At 44.1% G+C, this 24,848-nt stretch overlaps 1 protein-coding gene across 2 annotated transcripts in view; it reads right to left on the reverse strand.

The window, feature by feature from the left end:
* Positions 1-9,312: 9,312 nt before the first annotated feature.
* The window catches only part of GORASP2 (golgi reassembly stacking protein 2), a 36,074-nt gene continuing 20,538 nt past the window's right edge, over positions 9,313-24,848 (reverse strand). Inside the window, exons 7-11 of one of the 2 annotated variants that reach the window (XM_080667719.1) lie at positions 24,179-24,302; positions 18,998-19,084; positions 17,412-17,522; positions 15,035-15,342; positions 9,313-11,395 (exon numbers count right to left, since the gene is read on the reverse strand). In XM_080667719.1, coding sequence (XP_080523845.1) covers positions 11,258-11,395; positions 15,035-15,342; positions 17,412-17,522; positions 18,998-19,084; positions 24,179-24,302 — 768 coding nt within the window. In that variant the 3' untranslated portion in view covers positions 9,313-11,257. Of the gene's footprint in view, positions 11,396-14,825; positions 15,343-17,411; positions 17,523-18,997; positions 19,085-24,178; positions 24,303-24,848 lie in introns of both variants that reach the window. The other variant, XR_013960585.1, reaches the window with a different exon arrangement.

Below are 24,848 nucleotides of genomic sequence, written 5' to 3' on the forward strand. Positions count from 1 at the left end.
CAATCTACAGATTCAATATAATCCCTACCAAAATTCCTGTGGCATTTTTCACAAAACTAGAAGGAACAATCATAAAATACTTATGGAACCACAAAAGATCCAGAATAGCTAAAGCAATCTTGAGAAAGAAGAACAAAGCTGGAGGCATCATGTTCCCTGATTTCAAACTATTACAACTATAGTAATCAAAACAGTATGGTATTGGCATAAAAACAGACACATAACCCTAGCCAGTTTTGCTCAGTGGATAGAGCACCAGCCTTCAGACCGAAGGGTCCCAGGTTCAATTCCAGTCAAGGGCACATGCCCAGGTTGCAGGCTCAATCCCCCAGTAGGGGGCGTGCAGGAGGCAGCTGATCAATTATTCTCTTTCATCATTGATGTGTCTATCCCTCCCTCTCCCTTCCTCTCTAAAATCAATAAAAATATATATTTTTTAAAAACAGACAGATAGATCAATGGAAAGAATTGAAAGCCCCAAAATAAACCCACACATATATGGTCAATTAATTTATGACAAATGAGTCAAAACTATACCACGAGGAAAGGACAGTATGTTCAATAAATGGTGTTGGGAAAACTGAGCAGCCACATGCAAAGGAATAAAACGACCACTAGCTTATACCATACCCAAAAATTAACTTTAAGTGAATGAAAGACTTGAACTTAAAATCTGAAGCAGGCAGCTAGCTTTTTGACATCAGTCTTGGTGAGAATTTTTTATTTATTTGCTGCCAAAAGAAAGGCAAAAATAAACAAGTGAGACTATATCAGATGAAAAAGCTGCACAGCAATGGAATCAGCAAAACAAAAAGACAATCTTCCAAATGAGAGAAAATATCTACAAGTCACATATTTGATAAGGGGTTAAAATGCAAAATATTTAAATAACTTATATAATTAAATAGCAACAAACAAACAATTCAGTTTAAAAAAGGGCAGAGGATCCGAATAGACATTTTCCCAAAGAAGACATCTATATAGCTAACAGGTTCATGAAAAGATGCTCATCACCAATCATCATGGAAATGTAAATCAATACCACCATAAGACATCACCTCACATCTGTTAGAATGGCCTTTATCAAACAGACAATACATAACTATTGACAAGGATATGGAGAAAAGGGAGCCCTTGTGCACTGTCAGTGGCATTGTAAGTTGGTACAGGCACTGTGAAAAACAGTACCTATGGAGTTTCCTCAAACAATTAAAAACAGAACTATCATATGATCCAGCAATTCCACTTCTAGGTTTATTTTTAATCCTCACCTGAGGATATGGTTATTGATTTGAGAGGGAGTGAGAGCAACATCAACATGAGAGAGAAACATCGATTGGTTGCCTTCTCAACCAGGGATCAAATCCACAACCCTTTGATGTACGGGATGATGCTCTCGCCAACAGTCACCCGGCCTGGACCACTTCTGGGCATTTATCTGAAGAAAATGAAAACATTAACTTGAAAAGATATATGCATCCCAATGTTCACTGCATCATTATTTATAACTAGAGGCCCGGTGCACAAAATTCAGGTACCTGTGGTGGGGGAGTCCCTCAGCCTGGCCTGCACCCTCTCACAATCCGGGACCGCTTGCTCCTAACCGTTCACCTGCCTGCCTGCCTGATCGTCCCTAACCCCTCTGCCTGCCAGCCTGATCGTCCCTAACTGCCTCTGCCTCAGCCCCAGCCACCGTGGCTTTGTCCAGAAGGAGGACCAGACGACCGGAAGATGTCCGGTCTATCCGGTCTAATTAGCATCTTACCCTTTTATTAGTATAGATAGCCAAGACATGGCAGCAACCTAAGTGTCCTTTGATGGATGAATGGGTAAAGGTGATATAACACATACATACACAATGGAATATTATTCTAGTCAGTAAGAAGAAGGAAATCTTGCCATTTGTGAAAACAGGAATAGAACTTGAGGGCACAGGCTAAGTGAAATACATTTGACACAGAAAGATAACTACTACATGATCTCACTTATGTGTGGAATTTAAAAAAACAACAAATAAAATGGGCTCATAGATACAGAGAACAGATTGGTGGTTGCCAGAGGCAGGGGGAGGTAGGAGGTTGGGGGATGGGCAGAATGGGTGACGGTTCATAAGGTACAAACATCCAGCTATAAAATAAATCCTGGGGATGTAAACAGCATGCTGACTATCTACAGGCAGTCCTTGGGTTATGTCGGAGATCCATTTCTACGGCGTGACGTAACTCGATTTTTTAAAAATATATTTTATTGATTTTTTACAGAGAGAAAGGGAGAGAGAGTTAGAAACATCAATGAGAGAGAAACATCAATCAGCTGCCTCCTGCACACCCTCTACTGGGGATGTGCCCGCAACCAAGGTACATGCCCTTGACCGGAATCCAACCTGGGACCCTTGAGTCTGCAGGCCGACGCTCTATCCACTGAGCCAAACTGGTTAATGACTCCATTTTTGCTCTAAGTCGGAACCCACCTACATAAGCACCTATGTCACTCACATGGAGCACATACACAGCAGTAATGAAGTGAAACAGTAAAAAAAATTTAAAAGAAACAATTCCTGACCTTTACTTGTGGTAAATAATAAAAAACATAAAGCACATATGTACATACGTCGAAATGACGGAACTTTTTTTTATATAAATAAATGGGAGATGGCGACGTAACCATGAAACGATGTATGTCCGACGTAACCCGAGGACTGCCTGAATATATATAAAAAGCCAGTGACCATAACACCATGATGACCAGAACAACCGGTCGCTATGATGCCCGCTGTGGCCAGTGAAACACCCCAATCAGGGGGTGGGGCCGGCCAGCCAACCTCCCACAGTCCCTCCCCCCGACCGGCCCACCCCTGATCAGACTCTCCCACCCCAATCAAGGGCGGGGCCGGCTGGCCAAAGGCCCCCTCCCATTCCCCCCAGCCAGCCCTGCCCCCGATGGGCCCCCACCACCCTGATCAGCCCACAGCCCCTCCCCCCAGCTGGCCCCACCCAGCCCCACCCCAGATCAGCCCCCCACCCTGATCAGGGGCAGGGCCAGCTGGCCAACCACCCATGGCCCCTCTCCCAGGCTGCGGCCCCCAATTGGCACTCCCCCACCCCAATCGGGGTGAAGCCTGCCAGCCAATTGCCTGCAGCCCCTCCCCATGGCCGGCCCTGCCCACCTCCTGCCATCTCTTCCGCCCGACAGGCTCAGCCTCGATCCGCCCCAATTTGGGCTGGGCTGGCCAGACCCCACCCGTGCAGGAATTTGTGCACTAGGCCTCTAGTAGTTACTAAAATTGTATTGCATATTTGAAAGTTGCTGAGAGCATAGCTCTCAAAAGTTATCACTAGAATAAAACATTTTGTATAATGTATAATGACGAATGTTAACTAGACTTATTGTGATCATTTTGCAATATACACATATTATACCATTATGTTGTACACCTGAAACTAATATAATGTTATGTCAATTATATCTCAATAAAAATTACTTTACCCCAATTTACTCGTCTGCAAATATAGACAAAAGTGTCTATTATATATCACTAGAGGCCTGAAGCACAAAATTCGTGCAAGAGTAGGCCTTCCTTCCCCCAGCTGCCAGCACCGGCTTCCCTCCGGCACCCGGGACCCGGGCTTCCCTCACACCCCTGGCTTTGTCCGGAAGGTCGTCCAGAAGGATGTCTGGTCTAATTAGCATATTATGCTTTTATTATTATAGATGTTATTTTCTTCAAGGGCAAAAAAATTGATTATTGAGAAAATCAGACAAGAAGTTAACATAAGTGGTTTGAGTTATGAATAAATTCAAGTAAATCAAGAAGGATTTTCAAAATGGGAAAAGGTATTTAAAATCTATAGGCTGCCCAGCCAGCGTGGCTCAGTGGTGGAGCGTCAATCCATGCACCAGGAGCCTAGAAGAGTGTGTGGCATAGAATATATGCTCGATTCCAATCCAGGTCAGGGCACATGCCCGGGTTTGGGGCTCCATCCCCAGAAGGGGACATACTGAAGGCAGCTGATCCATGTTCATGCCAATGTTTCTACCTCTCTCTCCCTTCCTCTCAAATCAATTTAGAAAAATATTTTAAGTGTTTAAAAAAATCTATAGGTTGCTAAATAACCATTTCATCCTTTACAAATGCTTTTTGATAATTTACATAATAATGTGGTCAGGGATGCTGGAAAATGGGTTATCTAGTTTAATTATCCCTCAGTGGTCCTTTTATTCATTCAACAAGAATTTACAGAGCATATATTCTATGCCACACACTCTTCTAGGCTCCACAGATACAGAACCAAGCAGGAAAGTGTCCTTGTTGGGCACAGAGTCCAATAGACAGACATCTGTTAGAGAATCACACAAATAAATGTGAAATTACACTGCGGTAAGACAATAATGTATATGTGCTACTACAACATAAAAAAGACTTACACAGACAATGTCAAAGGTCTATGCTACTCAAGCAAAATAACTAAGATCCTTTCACTATAGAAACTCCTCACTTTGGAGATGAAATAATATGAATTATTATTTCATAATAATTAGCAGAAGCACAAACATATGCCCTGGGGTACTGAGAATATTGGTAATAATAGCTGGTAATACTCCAGATATTTAGGAAATTATCATCTGAAGAAATAGATATGTGCATTCTCCTTGACTTGTAAAAAGAGAAACTTTTGGACAAATGCTAGCCCTGAGAAATGGGAAATCACATAAGCTACAAATCCTTCCCTGGTAATTCTCTAACAAGGTTATCAAATACTTGGAGCCATTTTTATTAGATGTATGAACTTCTTAAATCCCTAGATGGTTATATTATTGATACTACCATAGTATTCTTCTAATACTTTTTTTTTAAATCCTTGCCCAAGGATATGTTTTGATTTTTTAGAGAGAGGAAGGGGTGAGGGGGGGGGGGAGGAAGGGAGAAGGAGGGAGAAAGACAGACATAGATGTGAGAGAGAAACATCGATTGGCTGTCTCCCATACTCAACCCATCGGCGACTGAACCTGAAACCTAGGTATGTGCCCTGATGAGGAATCGAAACCCACAGCCTTTGGTGTATAGGATGATGCCGCAACCAGCTGAGCCACTCGGTCAGGGCTCTTCTCATACTTTTTCCAATATTTTATCAGTTCTCCCCAGACACCGTTCTGTTTTCCTGAGACAAACCAAAGGCTGCTAGTTTCTGACATGCTCAGATATTTCAAGTATTATATTTTTTCTCAGTGTTGAGCACTTTTAATTGACCCAATGTGTTATAAATAAAAGAATAAATCTCTGAACAGCATCTTTTGAAAGTGAGAAACCAATCAAATTAAGACTCTTCATACTCAATTACTGCCCATAACTTATTGTTTACTCCTGAGCAAGAGAGCTAAACCCCCTAATCCAAAACCGAAAACCAATCAACCAACTAACAAAAGCATTGTTTTTAACTCCACTCCCCCGCACCCCCCCCCCCCCCCCCGCGCACCCCTCCTCACACACACAACTCCCAGTTAGATGGGGAATGGGACACTACAAAGCCTTTGACCCGGAGTTAGAGGCAGAGCAACAGGTGTGAGCAGCCCTTGCCCTTGGGTCGCCCTGGCTCCCACACACCCTCCTGGAGACGCCGCTCGTCCCTAGACAGCTCTCGCCCTGGGAGGGGGAATGTGCTCTTTCCCTGCTGAGGGTTCCTGGGCTTGAGCGGGACGTGGTGGGGCTGGGGCAGCACCGGTGCACCAGGCACGCCGCTGCCCATAATGCTCTAACCTGGCAGCCCAGCACATGGTCTCACTCTCGGCTGGGCCCCACTGCTGGACTCTGAGCTGGGTGAAGGCCGATCCTGATGTCAATCATTCAGCACCTGTTAGCGCCGCTGAAGCTAGGGATGTGCTAGGTGCTGCGGACACAGTCCCTGCCGCCAAGGTGTGAAGGCAGATGGTGTAAGTGAACCCAGGGAGCCTCCCCTCCTCTAATGTCACATTGCAGCACGTTCTCACCTGAGTCGTCCACTCCGCGGCCGAGGCCGCGTCTCCGCTTGTCCACAGCGGCAGAAGGAGGCCCAGGGCCCCGAGAGCGGCAGCCGGGCACAGGGCTCCCCTCCCAACACAGGAGCGGCCCCAGGAGTCCGCCGCTAGTTGGCCAGCGTAAGACTAGCCGGCTTCCAAGTTGGGTTCTTATCACAAACTAGGAGACCTGATGACCGCACTGTCTTATTGATGAAGAAAGGAAACAGCGGCATTTCAAATTCTGATAAAAGCAGGGTACTTTCCCCTCTGGTTCACGTTAAGAGCGTCCCCCGCAGGCGCGCACGGGCCACGCAGGCGGCTGCTCCACCCACCCCGGCCCCACGTGGCACAGGTGGCGGCCAGGCTGATCAACAAGGAATGGTTCCACCTGGGAACAAGGCCCAGTTCCTCCCCCAGCTGTGAGTCGGAGGGAGCTTCATTTAATGGATTTCACTTTTTAAAAAATGTTTTTATTTATGTTAGAGAGAGGAAGGGAAACATCAATGAAAGAGAAACATCCATGGGCTGCCTCCTGCACGCCCCCTACTGGGGATGGAGCCCACAACCCAGGCGGGCTTGTGCCCTGACTGGGAATCCAACAGGTCGTGACCTCTTGGTTCATGGGTCGGTGTTCAACCACTGAGCCACACCAGGAGCTGGATTTTACTTTCTTCATCCATAAAATAATTGAGGGAGATCTCCAAGGTCTTTTTAAAAAAGCAATCAGGGTGGAGAAGCACGGATCCGGTTGCTTTTCGCAGCCCAGGTGGAAAAGGTTGCCTTGCTGGAGAACTGGCAGAGCTCTCACCCCGCCTGGCATTGGCTCCTCCCAGACCTCTAAAGACGGGGAGAAACTGAAGATGCTCCACAGCCACGTCTAGAGCAGGACCTTCAGGTGGGCAATGAGGCGGATCGAGAAGCCGGAGACCTGGGGCACCACAGCATTCTCTGGGCTTAGGTTGCTTTGGGAATAAGATGAGATCCTGGCCCAGCTGGTGTGGTTCAGTGCTTGAGCACTGACCTATGAACCAGGAGGTCATGGTTCAATTCCCAGTCAGGGCACCTGCCCGGGTTGCAGACTTGATCCCCAGTAGGGGGCGTTCAGGAGCCAGCCAATCAATGATTCTCTCTCATCATTGATGTTTCTATCTCTCCCTCTTCCTTCCTCTCTGAAATCAATAAAAATATATATTTTAAAAAAAATGAGATCCTAACCCTGGCTGGTTTGGCTCTGTGGATAGAGTGTCGGCCTGCGGACTGCAGGATCCCAAATTTGATTCTGTTCAGGGGCATATGCCCGGGCTGTGGGATTGATCCCCAGTAGGGGGCGTGCAGGAGGCAGCCGATCAATGATTCTCTCTCATCATTGATGTTTCTCTCTCTCTCTCCCTCTCCCTTCCTCTCTGAAATCAATAAAATATATATATTTTTAAATGATGAACAACCTTCTTTAAAAAAAAAAAAAAAAGAGAGAGAGAGAGATCCTGAAGTTTCCCCCACCGTCGCTCGGGGGTGACCGCGGCCGCCGTCTTCAGGGCAGCCACACACTCCCTTCCTGGCCAGAGGGCAGCTTTCAGCAGCTCCACCTGCATCGTATTTTTAATTCTGTGTACCACATATTTCATTTTCAAAAGGCTATCTTGCTAAAAGGAAGAATTTTCAAATCACTCATCTTTGTAAAGGGCAAACTCTTTACTTACTCCTCTGCCCCAAACAAAACAAAAATCCCTTTTATGGTCCAGTTTGAAACTCCTTGGCGCCAAATCCAAGGCCTTTCATGATCTGGCCCTTTAACCCCCTCCAGCTGCAACTGCTACCAATCCATACTTCACCCTCCTCATTCCCGAGCAACCCGTAGTGCCAGAACACACTGTGGTGCAGCCTTCATGGCATTGTGGCCGCTCGGCTGACTGCCTGAGAGCCTCGCCACCCTTCAAAGCCCCGACATCACCTCCTCAGGAGAGCCTTCCCTGACCTCCTTAGGTGGAAGTTGCCCTACTCCTGTGCTATTCTGTCCCTATACTCATCACACGGGCTACTAAATTGCTAATTTTTAAGCAGTGTGGTGGAACGCCTTTGGATTCAGAGACACTTTAGGGATGACTGCCTTGTTGATTAGAGAGGGGTGATGCGCAGAGCCCAGAGCCCAGGGCCAGGTGGGAGGTTGTGCCGATCACAGCCAGGCTGTCTCTGGAAGCCTGCGGAGAAGGCGGGCAGGGAGGGTGTGGGCTGGGAAGGGAAGCCAGACCCTGCACCTCCCCCACCAGATACTCAGATTCCCGATGTTTCTTGAAGTATCTGAGAGGTTCAAAGACACCCGAAGGACTTCTTTATCTTAACAAATCCTCAGGTTGATGATATATATCTACTTTCAAATGGTGTTGAAAAGGGAATCCTTTTGGTGAACGACCCAGGCTTCTCTGCATCCCCCACTCAGCTACCGGTGCGGTGGCAGGAAGCAGGGAACTGAATCCCTGAGACCTTTTCTAAAGAACAAAAAGCGCCGCCACCCTTGGGGGTGCTCCCAAGATGCCCCAGCCCCGCCCAGGGGCCCTGCGAGGCCGGCCCGGAGACCCCGCGGCCTCGACGGGGCGCGGCTTTCCTGGGCTCGGGGTGTCACCTGGTGGCCGTGGCGCGCACTGCGGGCTCCGCTCGGAAGTCCGCCCTGGCAGGGCTCCCTGCTCCCCGCAGGGGCCTTGGGGAGAAAGGAGTCTCCGGGAACGTCCACGTTGAGCCCTGCGGGCGACCGCCGTGTGGGAACAGAACTGAAGCTGGGACCGGACAGACATCCCTGGAGTCGGCTCCGGGTCCAAAGCTTTCCGCTGTGTGACCTGGAGAAGTTTCTTCTCTCTTAAGGGAAGGTATCAGTCCCGCTGCTGGGATGCCCCAGAGAACTAACAGGAAAACTCGCCCAGCTGGGTGCTTGGCACCTGCTGTCAACTAATACTTTTCTTTAAATTGTCTCCTTTTTCTCACTGAAGTTTATTTGTAAAGGAAGATACTCATCCGAAGTGGGTGTTTTTGTTTTTTTTTTTTCAAACACATAGGTACTGAAATTAGAAAACAAAAATTTCCTCCATGTGCCATTCAGCAAATGAGAACTGGTGCCTGCCCAGGGCCTGTGTCTGTCTCTCTCTGCCTTCTTCCCCATTCCAACCACAATGGATCCTCACCTGTCCCCGCCTGGAACACAGGTTATACTATTTGCCTAATAGAGATACTAATTTGGAAAAACGGATTTCATTGTCTCTAAGGTTCCATGCTCTTTTCATTTCTGATCATTTCAAGAAAAGAAAAAAACTTGACAGAGACCAACGTGGGTAAATGGCTTGCTTTATTAACATCAGAATGAGCGGAGTCCCGGACTCTACAACAGGAGCCAGTTTCTTGTTTTTATTCAGCTCCCTAACAAGACTGAGTGAGCTCTCACATTCAGGCTCCCCATTGTCCAAAGCACACAGGTTGTTCAGCTGATCTTAAAATGAAATGCTATTCGACCTGCGTGCACTTCATGTACCTGACAGCTAACATTCCTTCTGGAGATCTGAACAATGTCTAGGGACGATAGGGACTGCTGCCGTCCTGTCTTTGGGCCCTCGGCTTAGCACAGCTGTCTGAACCACACGGGGACATTTCTGGCCGACGTGATTTAGACACAACAGACTGGCACTGTGTTGTGATCTGTAGTTTGAGGCAAACATCGGTGGTAATTCCAGTCTAGGACCACTGATAGAGATTTCTTTGTAGAGAGCTCTGTGTATATGACCAGGCTCCCTGTAAGTGCCACTGGAGATCACCAGCCCACACTCCCCTCCAGGCTAGGCAGTCCTGGCTCTGTAAGTCTCCCATCTGTCCCTACATGGAAATAACCCTAGTTTTTGTTGACTAAAAAGTAATTCAAATCTGTTTAAAAATTCTGACAATACACAAGTGTATTAAAAGAAGAAATAAGTTCCCATAGCTCCATCCCAACCACTCTAATTCAAGTACTTCTCAAAGATGCTTCCTTACAACCTCAGCAGACTTAGTCCTGGTGTCAAACCAGGTCAGCCTGGCCAGGGCTGGGCAAATGTGAGCCACTTCCCTCTACTAGGATGTGAGGCTGTATGAGTGGAGGGCAGGCCTTTCAGGTATTCAGGACCTTGTATCACCTACTCCTTGATCCCTAAAAGAGAACTGATGATAAATTCCAACAGAGTTGGTTGGTAAGGTAAATAACTAATGGGCTTGGGGCCCCAGAATTGGCTTTGGGAAGAGGCTGGTAAAACCCAAATTCCAGTCACTGTCCCAGTCATTGTCCAGACAACTATTGCTCCCCAGGTTTATAGTTTAAGTGACTGCGTCAAACTTCGTTTTAGAGCCTATTCTACCAAGATTCGTGGATCTAAAATAAGGAAGTCCAGGAAGGATCTTGTTTTCTACTCCTGGATTCCCTGGTTCTGGACCCTCCAAGTTTTTGAAGTTCCGGTTTCCCACCCATTCCTACCAGGATCATACTGCAGACACTACAAATTGTCTGTGGGCTATGCAGGTGGCAGAAAGCAGTGGGCCAGGTGAGGATTGTGGCGGACTCGAGGGTGTAGGCTCAAGATGGCACTTGTTCCCTTGTGGACTGAGAACCCAGTGTTGCTGGATCTTGGGACTTTTTCTTTTATTTTTTTTTTAATATATTTTATTGATATTTCACAGAGAGGAAGGGAGAGGGATAGAGAGCTAGAAACATCGATGAGAGAGAAACATCGATCAGCTGCCTCCTGCACACCTCCCACTGGGGATGTGCCCGCAACCAAGGTACATGCCCTTGACCAGAATCAAACCCGAGACCTTTCAGTCCGCAGGCCGACGCTCTATCCACTGAGCCAAACCGATTTCGGCCTTTTTCTGACTTTTAAATGTTGGCAATTGATTCACACTTTAATATATACAGGGCAGATCAAAGAACCACGTTGGGGAAGCCAGGTGGCTACCTCTTGTTCACGGGGCAGATTGTCTTGTAAAGGGCTTTGCACAGACCTGGCCTGGCTCCTCACTGAGCACTGGGCATTGGCTGTTATTATCCCAAGGCCCAGTGGCCTCCAAGGAGCAGAGGCCTTTCTATTGCCAGGAAATATGGTGCAGCCTCAAAGCGGGTAACAGGGAAAGTCCCTGGAGTACACCTCCACCAGCAGAAGGAGTGTCTTCTCGTGTTTTATTTGAACTGGAGGAGAGTGGCCAGTTCCCTGGAGAAGCAGCTTTTTCTGCACTTCTCAGCCTCAGCTGCGCTTTAACAGGGGTAAACTCTGTCGGCCGACCTTACTTCCGCAGTTGGCAGCAAGCCTCTGCCAGTGGCTGCTGGCTGCATCCTTGTGAACACCCCCACAGGTCCCAGGGTGATGCCAGCCTGGGGGTGGTCCCGAGAGGCCTATAAAGGAATGCATTGGTTAGCAAAACCTGAAATTGTTCCTCCTACATCAAATGCAAAAATTATCAGCGATAAAAAGGGCTCTCTTCTAATGTGTACTTTGCTGAGTGGTATAAGCGTCTTAGTAGACAATGACGTTCCTATTGCCTTATTACCTCCCCAAGTTCCAGAGCAGCCTGACTCAATTATCAGTGAGGAGGAGGTGCTGAGCCTGCTGCTAATTGCAGCCTAGGAAGGGACAGGCTCAATGAGGGAGAGAAATGTCCTGATGAGTGGCTCTCATCCCCTGGGAAGCTTTTCAAAACTCTAAGGGCCCAGCAATCCACACTCTAATTGAGGTGATTTTAAGCCGGTTGAAAGGCTTGCTGGGTAGTCAGGTAATTAGAGGGGAGGCCTTCACCTTCAGGCCAAGGAAGAGCCATCCTTGAACTTTAGTTGGTGTCTCACAAATGAGGAAGGTCTCCTTTTTATTTTCACTTTTCAGGCATTGAGCTAAACTAGGCTATTCAAAGGTAAGCACATTTAGTAAAACAGGAACAAAAACCAAAGGGGAAATCATTACAGATTGTCTTAGCTACCAAAGTGGCCTTTGGGTAACAGAACCACTTCCTTGGCCTTTCATTGGCCCTGACGCTCTTCCCTCCATTTTCCTCATTTCAGGCCGCTGTCCCTGGAGGGACTGCTGCCCCCTCCACTCCGCTAGGCAGGCTTTCTCAAATGCAAATCTGAGCTTTTTTCCAAGGAAATCCTTCTCCAGTGACTCCTGGTTTTTCTTTTCTTTCTTTCTTTGTTTTTTGTTCTTTTGTGACTCCTGTTTTTAAGACAAAGCCCCAACTCCCCAGCCAGGCATCTAGGTTGCATTAGTTACTCCTCTTCCTTGTCAGCAATGGCTGGGCATACGGTGAAATAAATACTTCCTCAGTCTCTTTCAGCTGAAAGGGGCCTGGATGTGAGCCACACTGGCCAGAAGGATGTGAGCCTAAGTGCTGCGTGAAACTTTTCTGAATTGCCCCCAAAGGAAGGGGGACAGGAGTTTCTCTTCTGGCTGGAATGAGAATGGCGTAGCTGGGGCTCCAGCGGTAATCTGGGTCTGTATGCTGACCTTGGAAATGGAAAGCACACCCGGTAGAAGTGCAAGCTGAGAGCCCAGGTCTCTGACATTGCAGGGGCCAGGCCTGCCTCAGCTGGTCTACCTCCAACTCTCTGAATATGGGAGAGAAATAAACGTTCTTGTTTAAGCCACTACTATTTTGAGAACTGTTTTGATAACAGCCTATTCCAAACTAATGTCCTCCCCCATTATTGCCTGTGCCTCTCTTGTGGCACTTGGGCACACGCTGAGTGGTGCAGAGGGTTCAAAGGTAATTCTGCCTTTGTGATCCACATCTCGGTGGAACTCCTCTTCATGTTAGAGCACTTACCCTGGAGAGCCCTGAGGACTGACCCCCAACAAGGCCATAGTGAGTGGCTTCTTGGTAGGGACACTGTTTTTTTTATATCACATTTCTGGCCCCTGGTACAGAACCTACTGCTGTCTATAAACACCAAAACTGTTTTTTTTTCTTTTTCTGAAAGAAGTAGAGAGTATCTAAAATAAGTAAATATCTAATCAGCCAATCTAGGCCAAGTCTGTGGCTATCTTCCAAGAAAGTGCTAAGAAGCCCTCTCTCCCCAGAGCTCAGTGTTTTAAATATACTTATGGACATTTTCCTGGGAAGATGTCTAGTGATGCTGTCCTTTTCAAATGAGAACTGTAATCCCATAAGAGGTAATATCATTGCATCGGAGAAACCATTGTTAAAAAAATCATTTTGTAAATCTTAAAAATTGCCCAGCCAGTATGACTCAGTGGTTGAACATCGACCTAAGAACCAGGTGGTCACAGTTCAATTCCCCATCAGGGCACATGCCCAGGTTGCAGGCTCGATCCGCAGTAGGGGGTGTGCAGAAGGCAGCCGATCAATGAGTCTCTCTCATTACTGATGTTTCTATCTCTCCCCCTCTGAAATCAATAAAAATATATATTAAAAACTTACTTACTTGCTTTCCACACACACATTTAATATGAACATCTTTTAGAAAGTATTAACAACCTGCTCAACTTTTCCTGTCCTGGAAAGTAAACAATTATACCATCTATAATAAAAGTGTAATATGCTAATTAGACCGGACAGCCGAACAACCTTCCAGACGAAGCTGGGGCTGCGAGGGCCAAGGCAAGCCGCCACCGCTGCTAAGGTCAAGCCTCTGGCACAAATTTCGTGCATTGGGCCTCTAGTTTAAATATACCTGTGAACATTTTTCCTACCTGTTATAAGCTCCTCTTCAAAAACAGGATTAACTGAGAGAACTATTCTAGAAATATTTATAATGTAAACGAAAGATGCTATGATTAGAGCTGGAGCCTTCCTTAATCATTTTAAGTATAAATCTGGCTCCATAAATGGATATATGCTAAGAACTGGCTGGCATTGGCCCCTGCTGGAGGCTCTGAGCTGGAGCTGATGACCCTAGTTTCCAGCTGAGTGGGTGTAGTTCTATGTGCTATTCTCTTAGCAATGTTCATGCCAGTGCCAGGTCAATAACCGATGAACTTCTTTCGTCTTATTTAAAAACAGATATATAATATGCATTTAATTTCATTCAATAAATCAATTCCATTTAACTTACCATCTCTTAGAAAACTTAGGAGAAAGCTAACATTAAGACATGAAAAATTACACTGAAGATGTGTAGCACACAGAGAGTAATGCGTGCACATATGGCAGGTAGGACCTATAATTTAAATGCATCACAAGAAGAAAAGTCAAATTACTATCATTTATTGCTGTATCTATGCTTTCCCAGTATAGTTGTAATATCTGAAGTAGCCACAAAGTGCCACCTTCTGGTTTAAAACTGTGCAACACCAACACCTCCTTTATTTCTCTTTAAATGTATTTTATGGTGGACGTATAAAGCAACAGCAGCAGTTACAAAATGTTGTCTGAGTAATTTTGAGACCTCAAAACAAGGATCCGTGTATAGGCTGAATAAAAAGATATTCAATTACTAGTGCACATTGTGTAACTTTATCAAGCATCTTTAGCTGGATTTTTGTGTAAACCTTAATAGAGATGTGACTCACAGAGACCAAAAGTAAAATATTTTTTCCTTTCACGGTTTAGTAAGTTGGTCTGCTTTCACGCAAATGATTTACAAACTACGAGAAATGCTGCATGTGAGAACTAGGCATAAAATGTTTCATTTTTTACAGAGGAGCAGCAGGGGGACAGGGACAAAAGTAGATACCTTGTCGCCACCTTTCCCAAAGATGCACACCCCCAAGAATGGCAGTGGAAACCTGGCAGCAAGCCCTCTTACAATTCTTTTTGGTTGTTTTAAAATACAAGCACTTTCTGACATTTCCCTCCCCAGCCCATGAACCCACCCTGATTTGGCAGGATACAATCTCAGATCCTCTTGCTTAGTTTTCCCCTTAGAATTATTTACAGGACGCCTACAGATATGATAAAAACTAGTATGAAATTAATGATAGTTTGAGTTTTCAGATTCGTTTCCGTGGTTAAATAAGCACACCGAGCCAACTCCAAAGATGGTTCAAAGTTAAGGTGACTCAGAGGCATTTGCATCCGTTACCGCAGAAACAGGCTTCTGGCTGGCTAGGGTGGATTCGCTGACTCTGTCCTCAACAGTGATGGGGGCCTTGGAAGTTGGGAGCGTCACATCCAGAGTGAGTGCTGAGGCAGCATCTGCTCTTGCAGTGGTCATGATGGGGTCGGAGGGTGGGCTGCTGGTGGGTGGGAGGGAGGACAGCAGCTCCCCTGAGCCTGCTGCTGAAGAGACCTCTGGAACCAAAGGGAATGACGGAAGGAACTCGGATGGCAAGGGGAGAGCTGCAATGCCAGGTAAGTTTCGGGAAGACAAGGAAGGAAGAGGTGGCAAACCTAGGACAAAAACAGCACAGATCATACATCCTCCCAGCACTAAAAGAGCAGTAGTCATAGTCACATACTGTTTTTATTTGCATTTCATTAAGGAAACTGAAGTGAGGAGAGACAATACAAATCAACCTCTGCTTATCCTCAGTTGGAGATAGGACAGAGTTAAATACAGGGTGGGGCAAAAGTAGGTTTGCATTTGTTCGTATGGAAAATAATACAATAATTAATTAGTAATAATACAAGACTAAACTGTGTTTTACGTACTCATAGCTGTAAACCTACTTTCCCCCTCCCTGTGTTCACACTAAGACCAGCTGGCCAGGAGGAGAGGCCCCCTGCTTCTAGGCTCCTATATGCCTAGGCTCCCTGTCCCAGCTCAGGGAAGAAATGATTCTCCCATGGGGACAGACAGCAGCCCCTCCAGCAGGCACTGCAGCTATACTGAGTGTCGGACAGGAGAATCCCGTTCACCCAGGAAAGCTGCAAGCTGATTGAGAGCTGCCCTGGACAGACAACAGGAAGAGGAGACACAGAAGGCAGCCTCTGGGAAGACTGTGGAAGGGGGGGCTTGCCTGAAGCCCCTGCATTAGCTTCATCCTAAGTACCCAGCCCCTGCTCAAGCCCCAAGAATGATGGATAACTGTTTATACTTGGTGGGTTTATTGTGTTGATTTTAAAATGCACAATAGCCCTGGCCAGTTTTGCTCGGTGGTTAGAGCGTCAGCTTTGGGAACGAAGGGTCAAGGGTTCGATTCCCGGTCAAGGGCAGTACCTTGGTTGTAGGTTCACTTCTTGCCCCCAGTGGGGGCATGTGCGGGAGGCAGTCAGTTGATATGGAAACTCACATGGATGTTTCTCTCCCTCTCCCCCGCTACCCCCCCGGTCCCCTCCTCTGACTTGCTCTGAAAATTAATGGGGGGAAAAAAAGAGCCCTAGCTGGTTTGGCTCAGTGGATAGAGTGTCAGCCTGCAGACTGAAAAGTCCCAGGTTTGATTCTGATCAAGGGCACATGTTTGGGTTGTGGGCTCGATCCACAGTAGGGGGTATGCAGGAGGCAGCCAATCAATGATTCTCTCTCATCATTGATGTTTCTATCTCTCTCTCCCTCTCTTTCTCTCTGAAATCAATAAAAAAATATATATATATAAAAAAAAAAGGAAAAAATTTCCTTCAGTGAGGATTAAAAATAATAAGGAATCAATAATAATAATAAAGGAAAAGAGTATTACTTCTTTAAGAAACAATGGAAAGGCAGGTTGCACAACAGGTTCAGGGCAACCGTTGGGCTGGTTAAACCCTCCATGTCAATTTGGGGAAAGGGCAGAGGGAAAAGCCAAGAATATAGGGCAGAGAAGAAAAGACTGAGAGCGCTAAGACAATAGCATTAGAGTTTACAGGAATGAAAAGTCAGCCCTGACATGTGGCCCTCTCCAAGTCAAAGGTAACCTGGGTAACCATTAACTGGAAGAGCAGACTTGTGGGATATATACTCTGCTGCTTCATTTTCATCAGTGCATAAGAAGAGTGTAAACACTGAATATCTAACTTACCTATTTGCAGCTAAAATCTCTCACAGTTTTTATTATAAAAACATTAATAATGGAGACTATTTATTAAATAACAAGTATTTATCAAAAAATAAGCTAACCAGCTGAGCAAGGGCAACAGTTTTGCCGTCTAAGTTTCCGGGCCTGGCCTACACAAGATAGGTACCTCCAGGGGCAGCCGCCCCAAACACAAGGAGAATCATAGGAGTTCATTCATCTCCACTGGGCGAAATGTACACCCTCCATCCAATTTAGTTACAGCAGTGTGACACCACACACTGTCTTTACTTCTACAAATGGCCTTTGTGGTGCATGAGAGGAGAATCACAAAGATAACTTCTTCCTCTTTTCTTTTAAAGCCTTTTAAATAAAAAAGATTAATATTGATTTGAAGCAGCTAAAATTTATTAAACTGATCTGCCTTTCCAGAAAAAAACCCGTAACAACCCCGAAATAGAGGATTGGCTTTCTTAGATAAAACTTTTTATTAGGCAGAGTCCTAGGAAGGCAAGACGGGCAACATACCTGGGTTCACAAGTTCTGGAAGGCTGACACTGGGCATGACGTGTGGTGTCGGGAGGTTGAGGTTGGGGAGGGCAGGCAGGTTAGGTAGTCCTGGTGGTAAAGGCATCAGACCTGAAGAGAAGGTGAGAACAAAAGGTTAACCAGTTCCCCTGGGGAAAACATTCAATCCTTGTGTGTTGAAAAAATACTATCCACTTCAAAGTGAGAAGTCCACTTACTATGTGGCAGTTTTGTATCATAACAACATCTACATATATAAAAGCCTAAGCAATCGAACAACCGGTCGCTATGATGCGCACTGACTACCAGGGGGCAGATGCTCAATGTAGGAGCTGCTCCCTAGTGGTCAGTGCGCTCCCACAGCCAACCTCTCTCGGCCCCTCCCCGCACTGGCCAACCTTCCGCAGCCCCAAACAGCCCCAATAGCTGGCCAGGCTGAGGAACCCCACCTGTGCACAAATTCGTGCACTGGGCCTCTAGTTAATAATAAAATCTCACGAAAGCAAAATGTCTTTTTTAAAAAAAAAATGTATTTTTATTGATTTCAGAGAGGAAAGGAGAGGGAGAGAGAGATAGAAACATCAATGATGAGAGAGAATCACTGATTGGCTGCCTCTGAGCCTACAATCTGGGAATGTGCCATGACCGAGAATCGAACCACAACCTCCAGATTCATAGGTAAAGGCTCAACCACTGAGCCATGCCAGTCAGGCAAAGCAAAATGTCTTTCTATACCTAACTGATTAAATGCTAAGAGTTAAAACAAATACTAATTCTTCTAAACCCAAGAGCAAGAATGATGAGGCCCAAGTGTCTGGAGAAAGGGGTGATTTATCCAGCAAGAATGGTAGTAAAATGGAATGGAAGTTTGCTTTGTTGGTTGAGGTTTAGTCTCTCTGGACTTTTTTTTTTTTTTTCAAATTCTGAAATAATTTCAGACTTAGGATTACAAAAAGCAGTTGATATAAAGAATCCCCATATATACCTTTCACTCAAATTCCCCAAATGTTAACATTTTATCACACATGCTTTATTATTCTGTGTTTGAGTGTGTACATACTTGGTTAGTAATGGCTTAACATGTCTGTGTAACAACATCTTTAGCCATATAATTAAAGACTCCCACAATGCAAATATATTTGATCAGTGAAATAATACTTGATTATTATTTGCAAGATAAAGGGACTTGTGTTCATTGGGAACAGTAAGAGAAATAAACCAAAATCTAATCTAATGTTCGAGCTACTAAAGATGCAGATAAGGAGTGCTCTCTCCCAGGACACAATGGGTATTCACATAGACATCTATGAGAAAGCCCAACTAAGGAAGCACTGAAGAACGGAACCAGTACATAGTTCTTATTCCTGCCTCATGCTGCAAGGGGGGGTGGGAAGGGGCGGTGGGAAGGGGCAGTAAGTTGGTTCGTTTCCTCTTGTTCTCATTTATCACAAAGTTACAGAGGTAAAATGAGATTAAAAGACATAAAACGTCACTACATAGGTGTAAGATTTTTTTTCATTGCTTTTTAAGATGTAAAATGTTAGTAATGCTCTTATTACACACATCTCAAGTCTCTTGCTGCTTACCTGGTAATGTAGAAGCTGGATTCATTGATGGTACAGAAGTGAGAGACTGGTTTACTTGTGGTGGCAATAATGGTACTGTTGGTACACCTAAAATAAAAGCACAATCTTTTAAAAATTTATAACAAATTCAGTTGACAAAGAATAAACAGATTATATTCAGACAGTGTTCATTCCCCCTAACCCCCAGTGGTCAGTGGGACTTCATTTAGTTAATTTCTGGCTGTGTCACTAGGTGTCACAGCTGGTCTATCTACTCTGCCCGAGGCCCCTAACAAAAACTGTTAGAGCTTGGGCCGAGAGGGCGGGAGGCTCAGCAAAGCCAGTCCAGGTAAGCTCACTGGATGAGTGTTTTACACTTGACCTAAATAGGGTTAGATTAGAAAATTGTTTTGCAAATCTGGAAACGGAATGCAAGGACTCTAGTCAGTCTCCATTTGGGCTCCTAAACTAAGAAACCATGGGGACCTGGGCCTGCTGGAGGGGTGGGAGCCATATGCCTGATGAAACAGTGAGTGCTGGGCTCTGAAAGACGAAAGAGACAAAAGAGCATGTGAACCTCCAGAGATGGAGAGAATGGCCTGGCTTCCTGACTCTCCATTTCCACTTGACTGTAGGTTCTGTGACACTCCTTTGAGGTCCAGCACATTCCCATTTTCACTTATGTTAGCTTGAGGAGGCTATGTTCTTTATATACAAATAACTCTTATGATACTGCCTAGTAAAGGTTATCTACTCAAGTTTTTCACCTACTTATGCGGGAGGTTTTGCTCATGTCAAAACAATAGTAATATTGCACATGGATTCTAGTTTTTATCTTAATCTTATAGAGATCTGCTTAAAATACAGTAGCAAAAACGAATTGTGCCTTAAAGTATGAAACAACCATCTTCAGATATTTATTTATTCATGTATTTACTGCAGAAATTGGAGGCATGCAACAGTAGAAGAGGATTCTTTGCTTTTATTAGACTCTCCAAGAGGTGGTTGGATGGTTGGTTGGTGTGTTCATTTACTCAAGTTTTTGAGGGGCCCTTGTTATATGTTAGATATTGTTCTAGACCTGGAGGCTCTTCACAGCATAAAAACAATAGGAGTCCTGACCTTTATGAAATTTACATTCTAATGAAGGCCAGAAAAGACAAATATTAAACAAATAAAATAGATAGTATGTAAAATGGTGTAAGTTCTCTGCAACAAAAAAACTGAGCAAAGAAGGGGCTCAGGAAGTGTTGTGGGGGTGTACCAGAAAGGTCACACTGATTAATGCCATTTCAACATGATACATTCATTTTCTAAAACTTTCATAATCTAAAAATTATCAATCCACAGAGAAGTCATTTTTAAAAACCATGTATTTCTATATTTCTACAGTTATTATTTGGGCTACTTTGCAGCAATGTAATTAAAAGCAAAGACAGCCCTAGCTGGTTTGGCTCAGTGGATAGAGGGTCCTGCTGATTGGAGGGGACGTCCTGAGTTCGATTCCATAAAGGGCACATGCTCGGGTTGCGGGCTTGATCCCCAGTAGGGAGCATGCAGGAGGCAGCTGATCAATAATTCTCTCTCATCATTGATGTTTCTATCTCTATCTCCCTCTCCATTCCCCTCTGAAAACAATAAAAATATATTAAAAAAATAAAAGCAAAGACAGAAAAATAAATGCCTAACAAAAAATCGTTTCTCATACTATGATGCTAGGACATTAGAGTATTTTTAAATTGAGTTACTTGAAGTGAAAATGTTAACATCTTACAGTCTCTTTTGAGCAATTACTGCTTTATCTACACTCTTTCTTTTAATATTCAAGAAACCATTTCTCTGTAGTGTTATAAGGTCAAGGATCTCAGTGCAAGTGCTTGTAAGATAACACAAGTACTGCATAACTATAATGTAATGAGGGAAGAGCTAAAATGTCAAAAAGAATCTGGGACTTGAAGAGAGATGTCAGCTGTCCCCTAAAATCAGAAGACTTCTCATATGACATTGGAACCCTCTTACTCCAAAGCAGGTAAGAGTTATTCAGACACAGATATAGCCTCTGCCGTGAGAAGAACCCCAATCCACCTTTACTAAGTCTATTCAGAAAAACTACAAGAGCATTTGGGATATAAGAAAAAAACAATCATAATATAAAAATAATTCAAACACTACTTACATGAAACAAACTTTAAAATCCCTCCCAACTGTATCTAAGCCTTGATACTGATGACATTAATAATTAATGTCACCTAGGAAATGTCCTGAAACTGGATTGTGGTGATGACTGCACAACTCCTTACTTAAATTTACTGAAAGACACTGAGCTGTATATTTACAGTAAGTTAATTTTATGGTATGCACATTACACCTCAATAAAGTTGGGGAAAAAACTTAAAAAGTCTGGCTGGCATGGCTCAGTGGTTGAGCATCGACCTATGAACCAGGAGGTCACAGTTTGATTTATGGTCAGGGCATGTGCCTGGTTGGGGCTCAATCCCCAGTGGGGGGTATGCAGGAGGCACTGATCAATGATTCTCTTTCATCATTGATTTTTCTATCTCCCTTTTCCTTACTCTCTGAAATCAATAAAAATATATTGGGGAAAAAAACTCAACAAAGAGAGGGGGTGGGAAGATATGTCACTATAATGATAACAAATGAAGCTGGATAGTGAGGGTTTGTTATACTATTCTACCCACTTCTGGGTTAAATTTTTAATTATAAAAAAAATTAAAATTTGCCCTGGCTGGTTTGGCTCAGTGGATAGAGCGTCTACCAGCGGACTCAAGGGTCCCAGGTTCGATTCCGGTCAAGGGCATGTACCTTGGTTGCGGGCACATCCCCAGTAGGGGGTGTGCAGGAGGCAGCTGATTGATGTTTCTCTTTCATCGATGTTTCTAACTCTCTCTCCCTCTCCCTTCCTCTATGTAAAAAAATCAATAAAATATATTTAAAAAAATTAAAATTTAAAAATTTATCTAGAAAAACACTTCTTTGGCAAATAAAACAGATTCTGAAAAGAGCTTTGATTTGAACCTAGGGGACCAACTCGAGAGATTATACTCTTGACCTTAAGTGTATCTTGCTGGGCTGTTTTAAATCCATTCCAGAACATGTAAGCAAATTTTGAATACAAATATTAAAAATATAGATACAGAGGCAAAGAAGCATTGAACAGACTGTCAAACTACAGCGGGAAGGCAGGGGAGGTTGGGGGGGGGGGGCTGTAAGAGATCAACCGAAAGACTTGTACGCATGCATATAAGCATAACCAATGGATACAAGACACTGGTGGGGGGGGGGGGCAGGTAAAGGCATGTACTGGGGGGAAGGGGAGGCCAGGGGAGGTCAATGGGAAAAAAAAAAAAAAAAGGAGACATATGTACTACTATTTGCAATACTTCAAACAATTAAAAAAATAAAAACTAAAAAAAAAACAACAAATATTAAAAATAGCTCAAACCCTAGCCGGTTTGGCTCAGTGGCTAGAGTATTGGCCTGGGAACTGAATGGTCCCAGGTTCGATTCTGGTCAAGGGCACATGACCAGGTTGTGGGCTCGATCCCCAGTGGGGGACTTGCAGGAGGGGCCGATCCATGATTTTCTCGCATCATGGATGTTTCTATCTCTCTCCCCCTCTTCCTTCATCTCTGAAATCAATAAAAATATATATTTTTTAAAAAAGCTCAAGAATAAAAAGTATTAAGGAAATAAAACTAAACCATGTCAGTATTTAACTCACTTAATATTTGAGTACATAATATACTCTAGGTACAGTATTGTGAAGGAAGAAAACCAAAAAACAGAAGATTTTTAAAAAAGGAAAGAAAATAAACTCTACCAACATACCAAGTTAAGGACTATATTATGTGACCAAGCAATTCCATAAAAACTTGTACTCAAATGTTCATAGCAATACTATTAATAGTAGCCAAAAGTAGAAACAATTAAAAAAGTCCCTCAACTGATGAATAAATAAAATGTGGAACATCCATCCAATGGGATATTTAGCCATAAAAAGGAATGAAGTTTTAATATATGCTGACATGAATGAATCTTAAAAACATTATTCAAAGTGAAAGAAGCCAACCACAGGAAACTACACATATCTTCTAAATATATAAAAGCCAAGCGACTGGAACGACCAACCAGTTGCTATGACGTGCACTGCAGCTGGCCAACCAGCCCAATCAGGGGTGGGGCCAGCTGACCAACCTCCCGCGGCCCCTCCCCCCAGCTGGACCCCACCCGTGCATGAATTCGTGCACCAGGCCTCTAGTATTATATGAAAGGCTTAGATTAGACAAATCCATAGAAAGAAAGTAGATTTGGAGAAAAATAGGAAGTGACTAATAATGGGTACAGGGTCTCTTTTGGGATAATAAAATGTTCTAAAATTGACTAAGGTGATGATTATACAACTCTGCAAATAAACTAACCACCCCCCCTGAAATGTATATTTTAAATGGGTGAATTGTTTGGTATGTGAATTAGTTCTTAATAAAGCTGTTAAAAAAATAACAACACTAAAACAAACAGGGACTAAATGTTTTAGGTAGAACAAGGAATAAAGGAAAGGAGATAGACGTATGTTTCCTGAGTAAGACTAAGCCCCTAGGAAAGGAATACATGGTAACCTGCTCATTTTTGTATCCCCAGTGTCTACCACCTCAGGGATATGCAAATATCTGTTGAGTAAACAGCAATTAAACAGAATTTCAAGGTAAGAGTCCTGGCTCTACAACTTGTACAATATTAAGAGAAGCCCAGCCCTAACCAGTTTAACTCAGTGGATAGAGCGTCGGCCTGCGGACTGAAGGGTCCCAGGTTTGATTCTGGTCAAGGGCATATACCTTTGTTGCAGACACATCCCCAGTAGGGGGTGTGCAGGAGGCAGCTGATCGATGTTTCTAACTATCCCTCTCCCTTCCTCTCTGTAAAAAATTAATAAAATATATTAAAAGAAAAAAAAAAAAGAAGGCCAAAGTCAGAACTACACTGAGAAGAGGTTTAAATGCTGTGTGTCAAATGCATGGTGATTTAGTACTATGTTTCACAGACAGGGCCTTGTTCAATACAGAGCATATTTACAGTTTTCAAAATATATTGGCATTGATTTTTTAAAATTGTATAGCCTGAGACAGAAAAGAGTATCATGTCAAACAAAGTAGACTGAAAAACAGAATACATTTTTCTGTATACCTGTACTGAGAACATTACTGATAGCTGGTGCAGTTGAGCTAATAGAAAGTCCTGACAGACCCTGTTCAATTTCTGTGGTTCCTGGTGGTGACAAAGAAGGGGGATTAACCGAGGACAGCTGGACCTTCCAAAAAAAAAAAAAAAAAGAAAGAAAAAAATTACTCAAGTATATTTACAAGAAAATATAAATATTGTCTCTCATTGATCCTACAGATTTTTTGATCATATACTGTCAAATATTTTAACCCAGCAGTTCTGCCTTCCAAGACTCCTTCCTAATGCTGGTATATGCCAAGGACCATGCACTATAACTACCTTCCCATCCTGTCACTTCCAGTCTCTTGACACATGGCTACTACCTTGTTACACACACTGTTCTAGCTACTTCCACACTAGGAGGAGATTCTATTCTCCTTCCTGGCCATCCAAAAATCACTTTACTCAACCCTTCTATCACCACTGCTTTCTTCTTCTTTGAATTCTCAGCCAGTTTTTGTTTTAAACTTTCATTGGTCATGGAAGAAATCAGATGGAAGTCTTAAAACCATGATAAATTCCTTAAGACGTTTCAAGATGCTTCACCTTGTAAGTCCACCTTATCTTTTTTCATCAATGAATGAATATGGCAGCCAGATCTCTACCTTCCAGCAAGAGAAAATGAGAGAGTCTA

The sequence above is a fragment of the Plecotus auritus genome, assembly GCF_963455305.1.
Source record: "Plecotus auritus genome assembly, chromosome: 5".
Classification (NCBI taxonomy): domain Eukaryota; kingdom Metazoa; phylum Chordata; class Mammalia; order Chiroptera; family Vespertilionidae; genus Plecotus; species Plecotus auritus.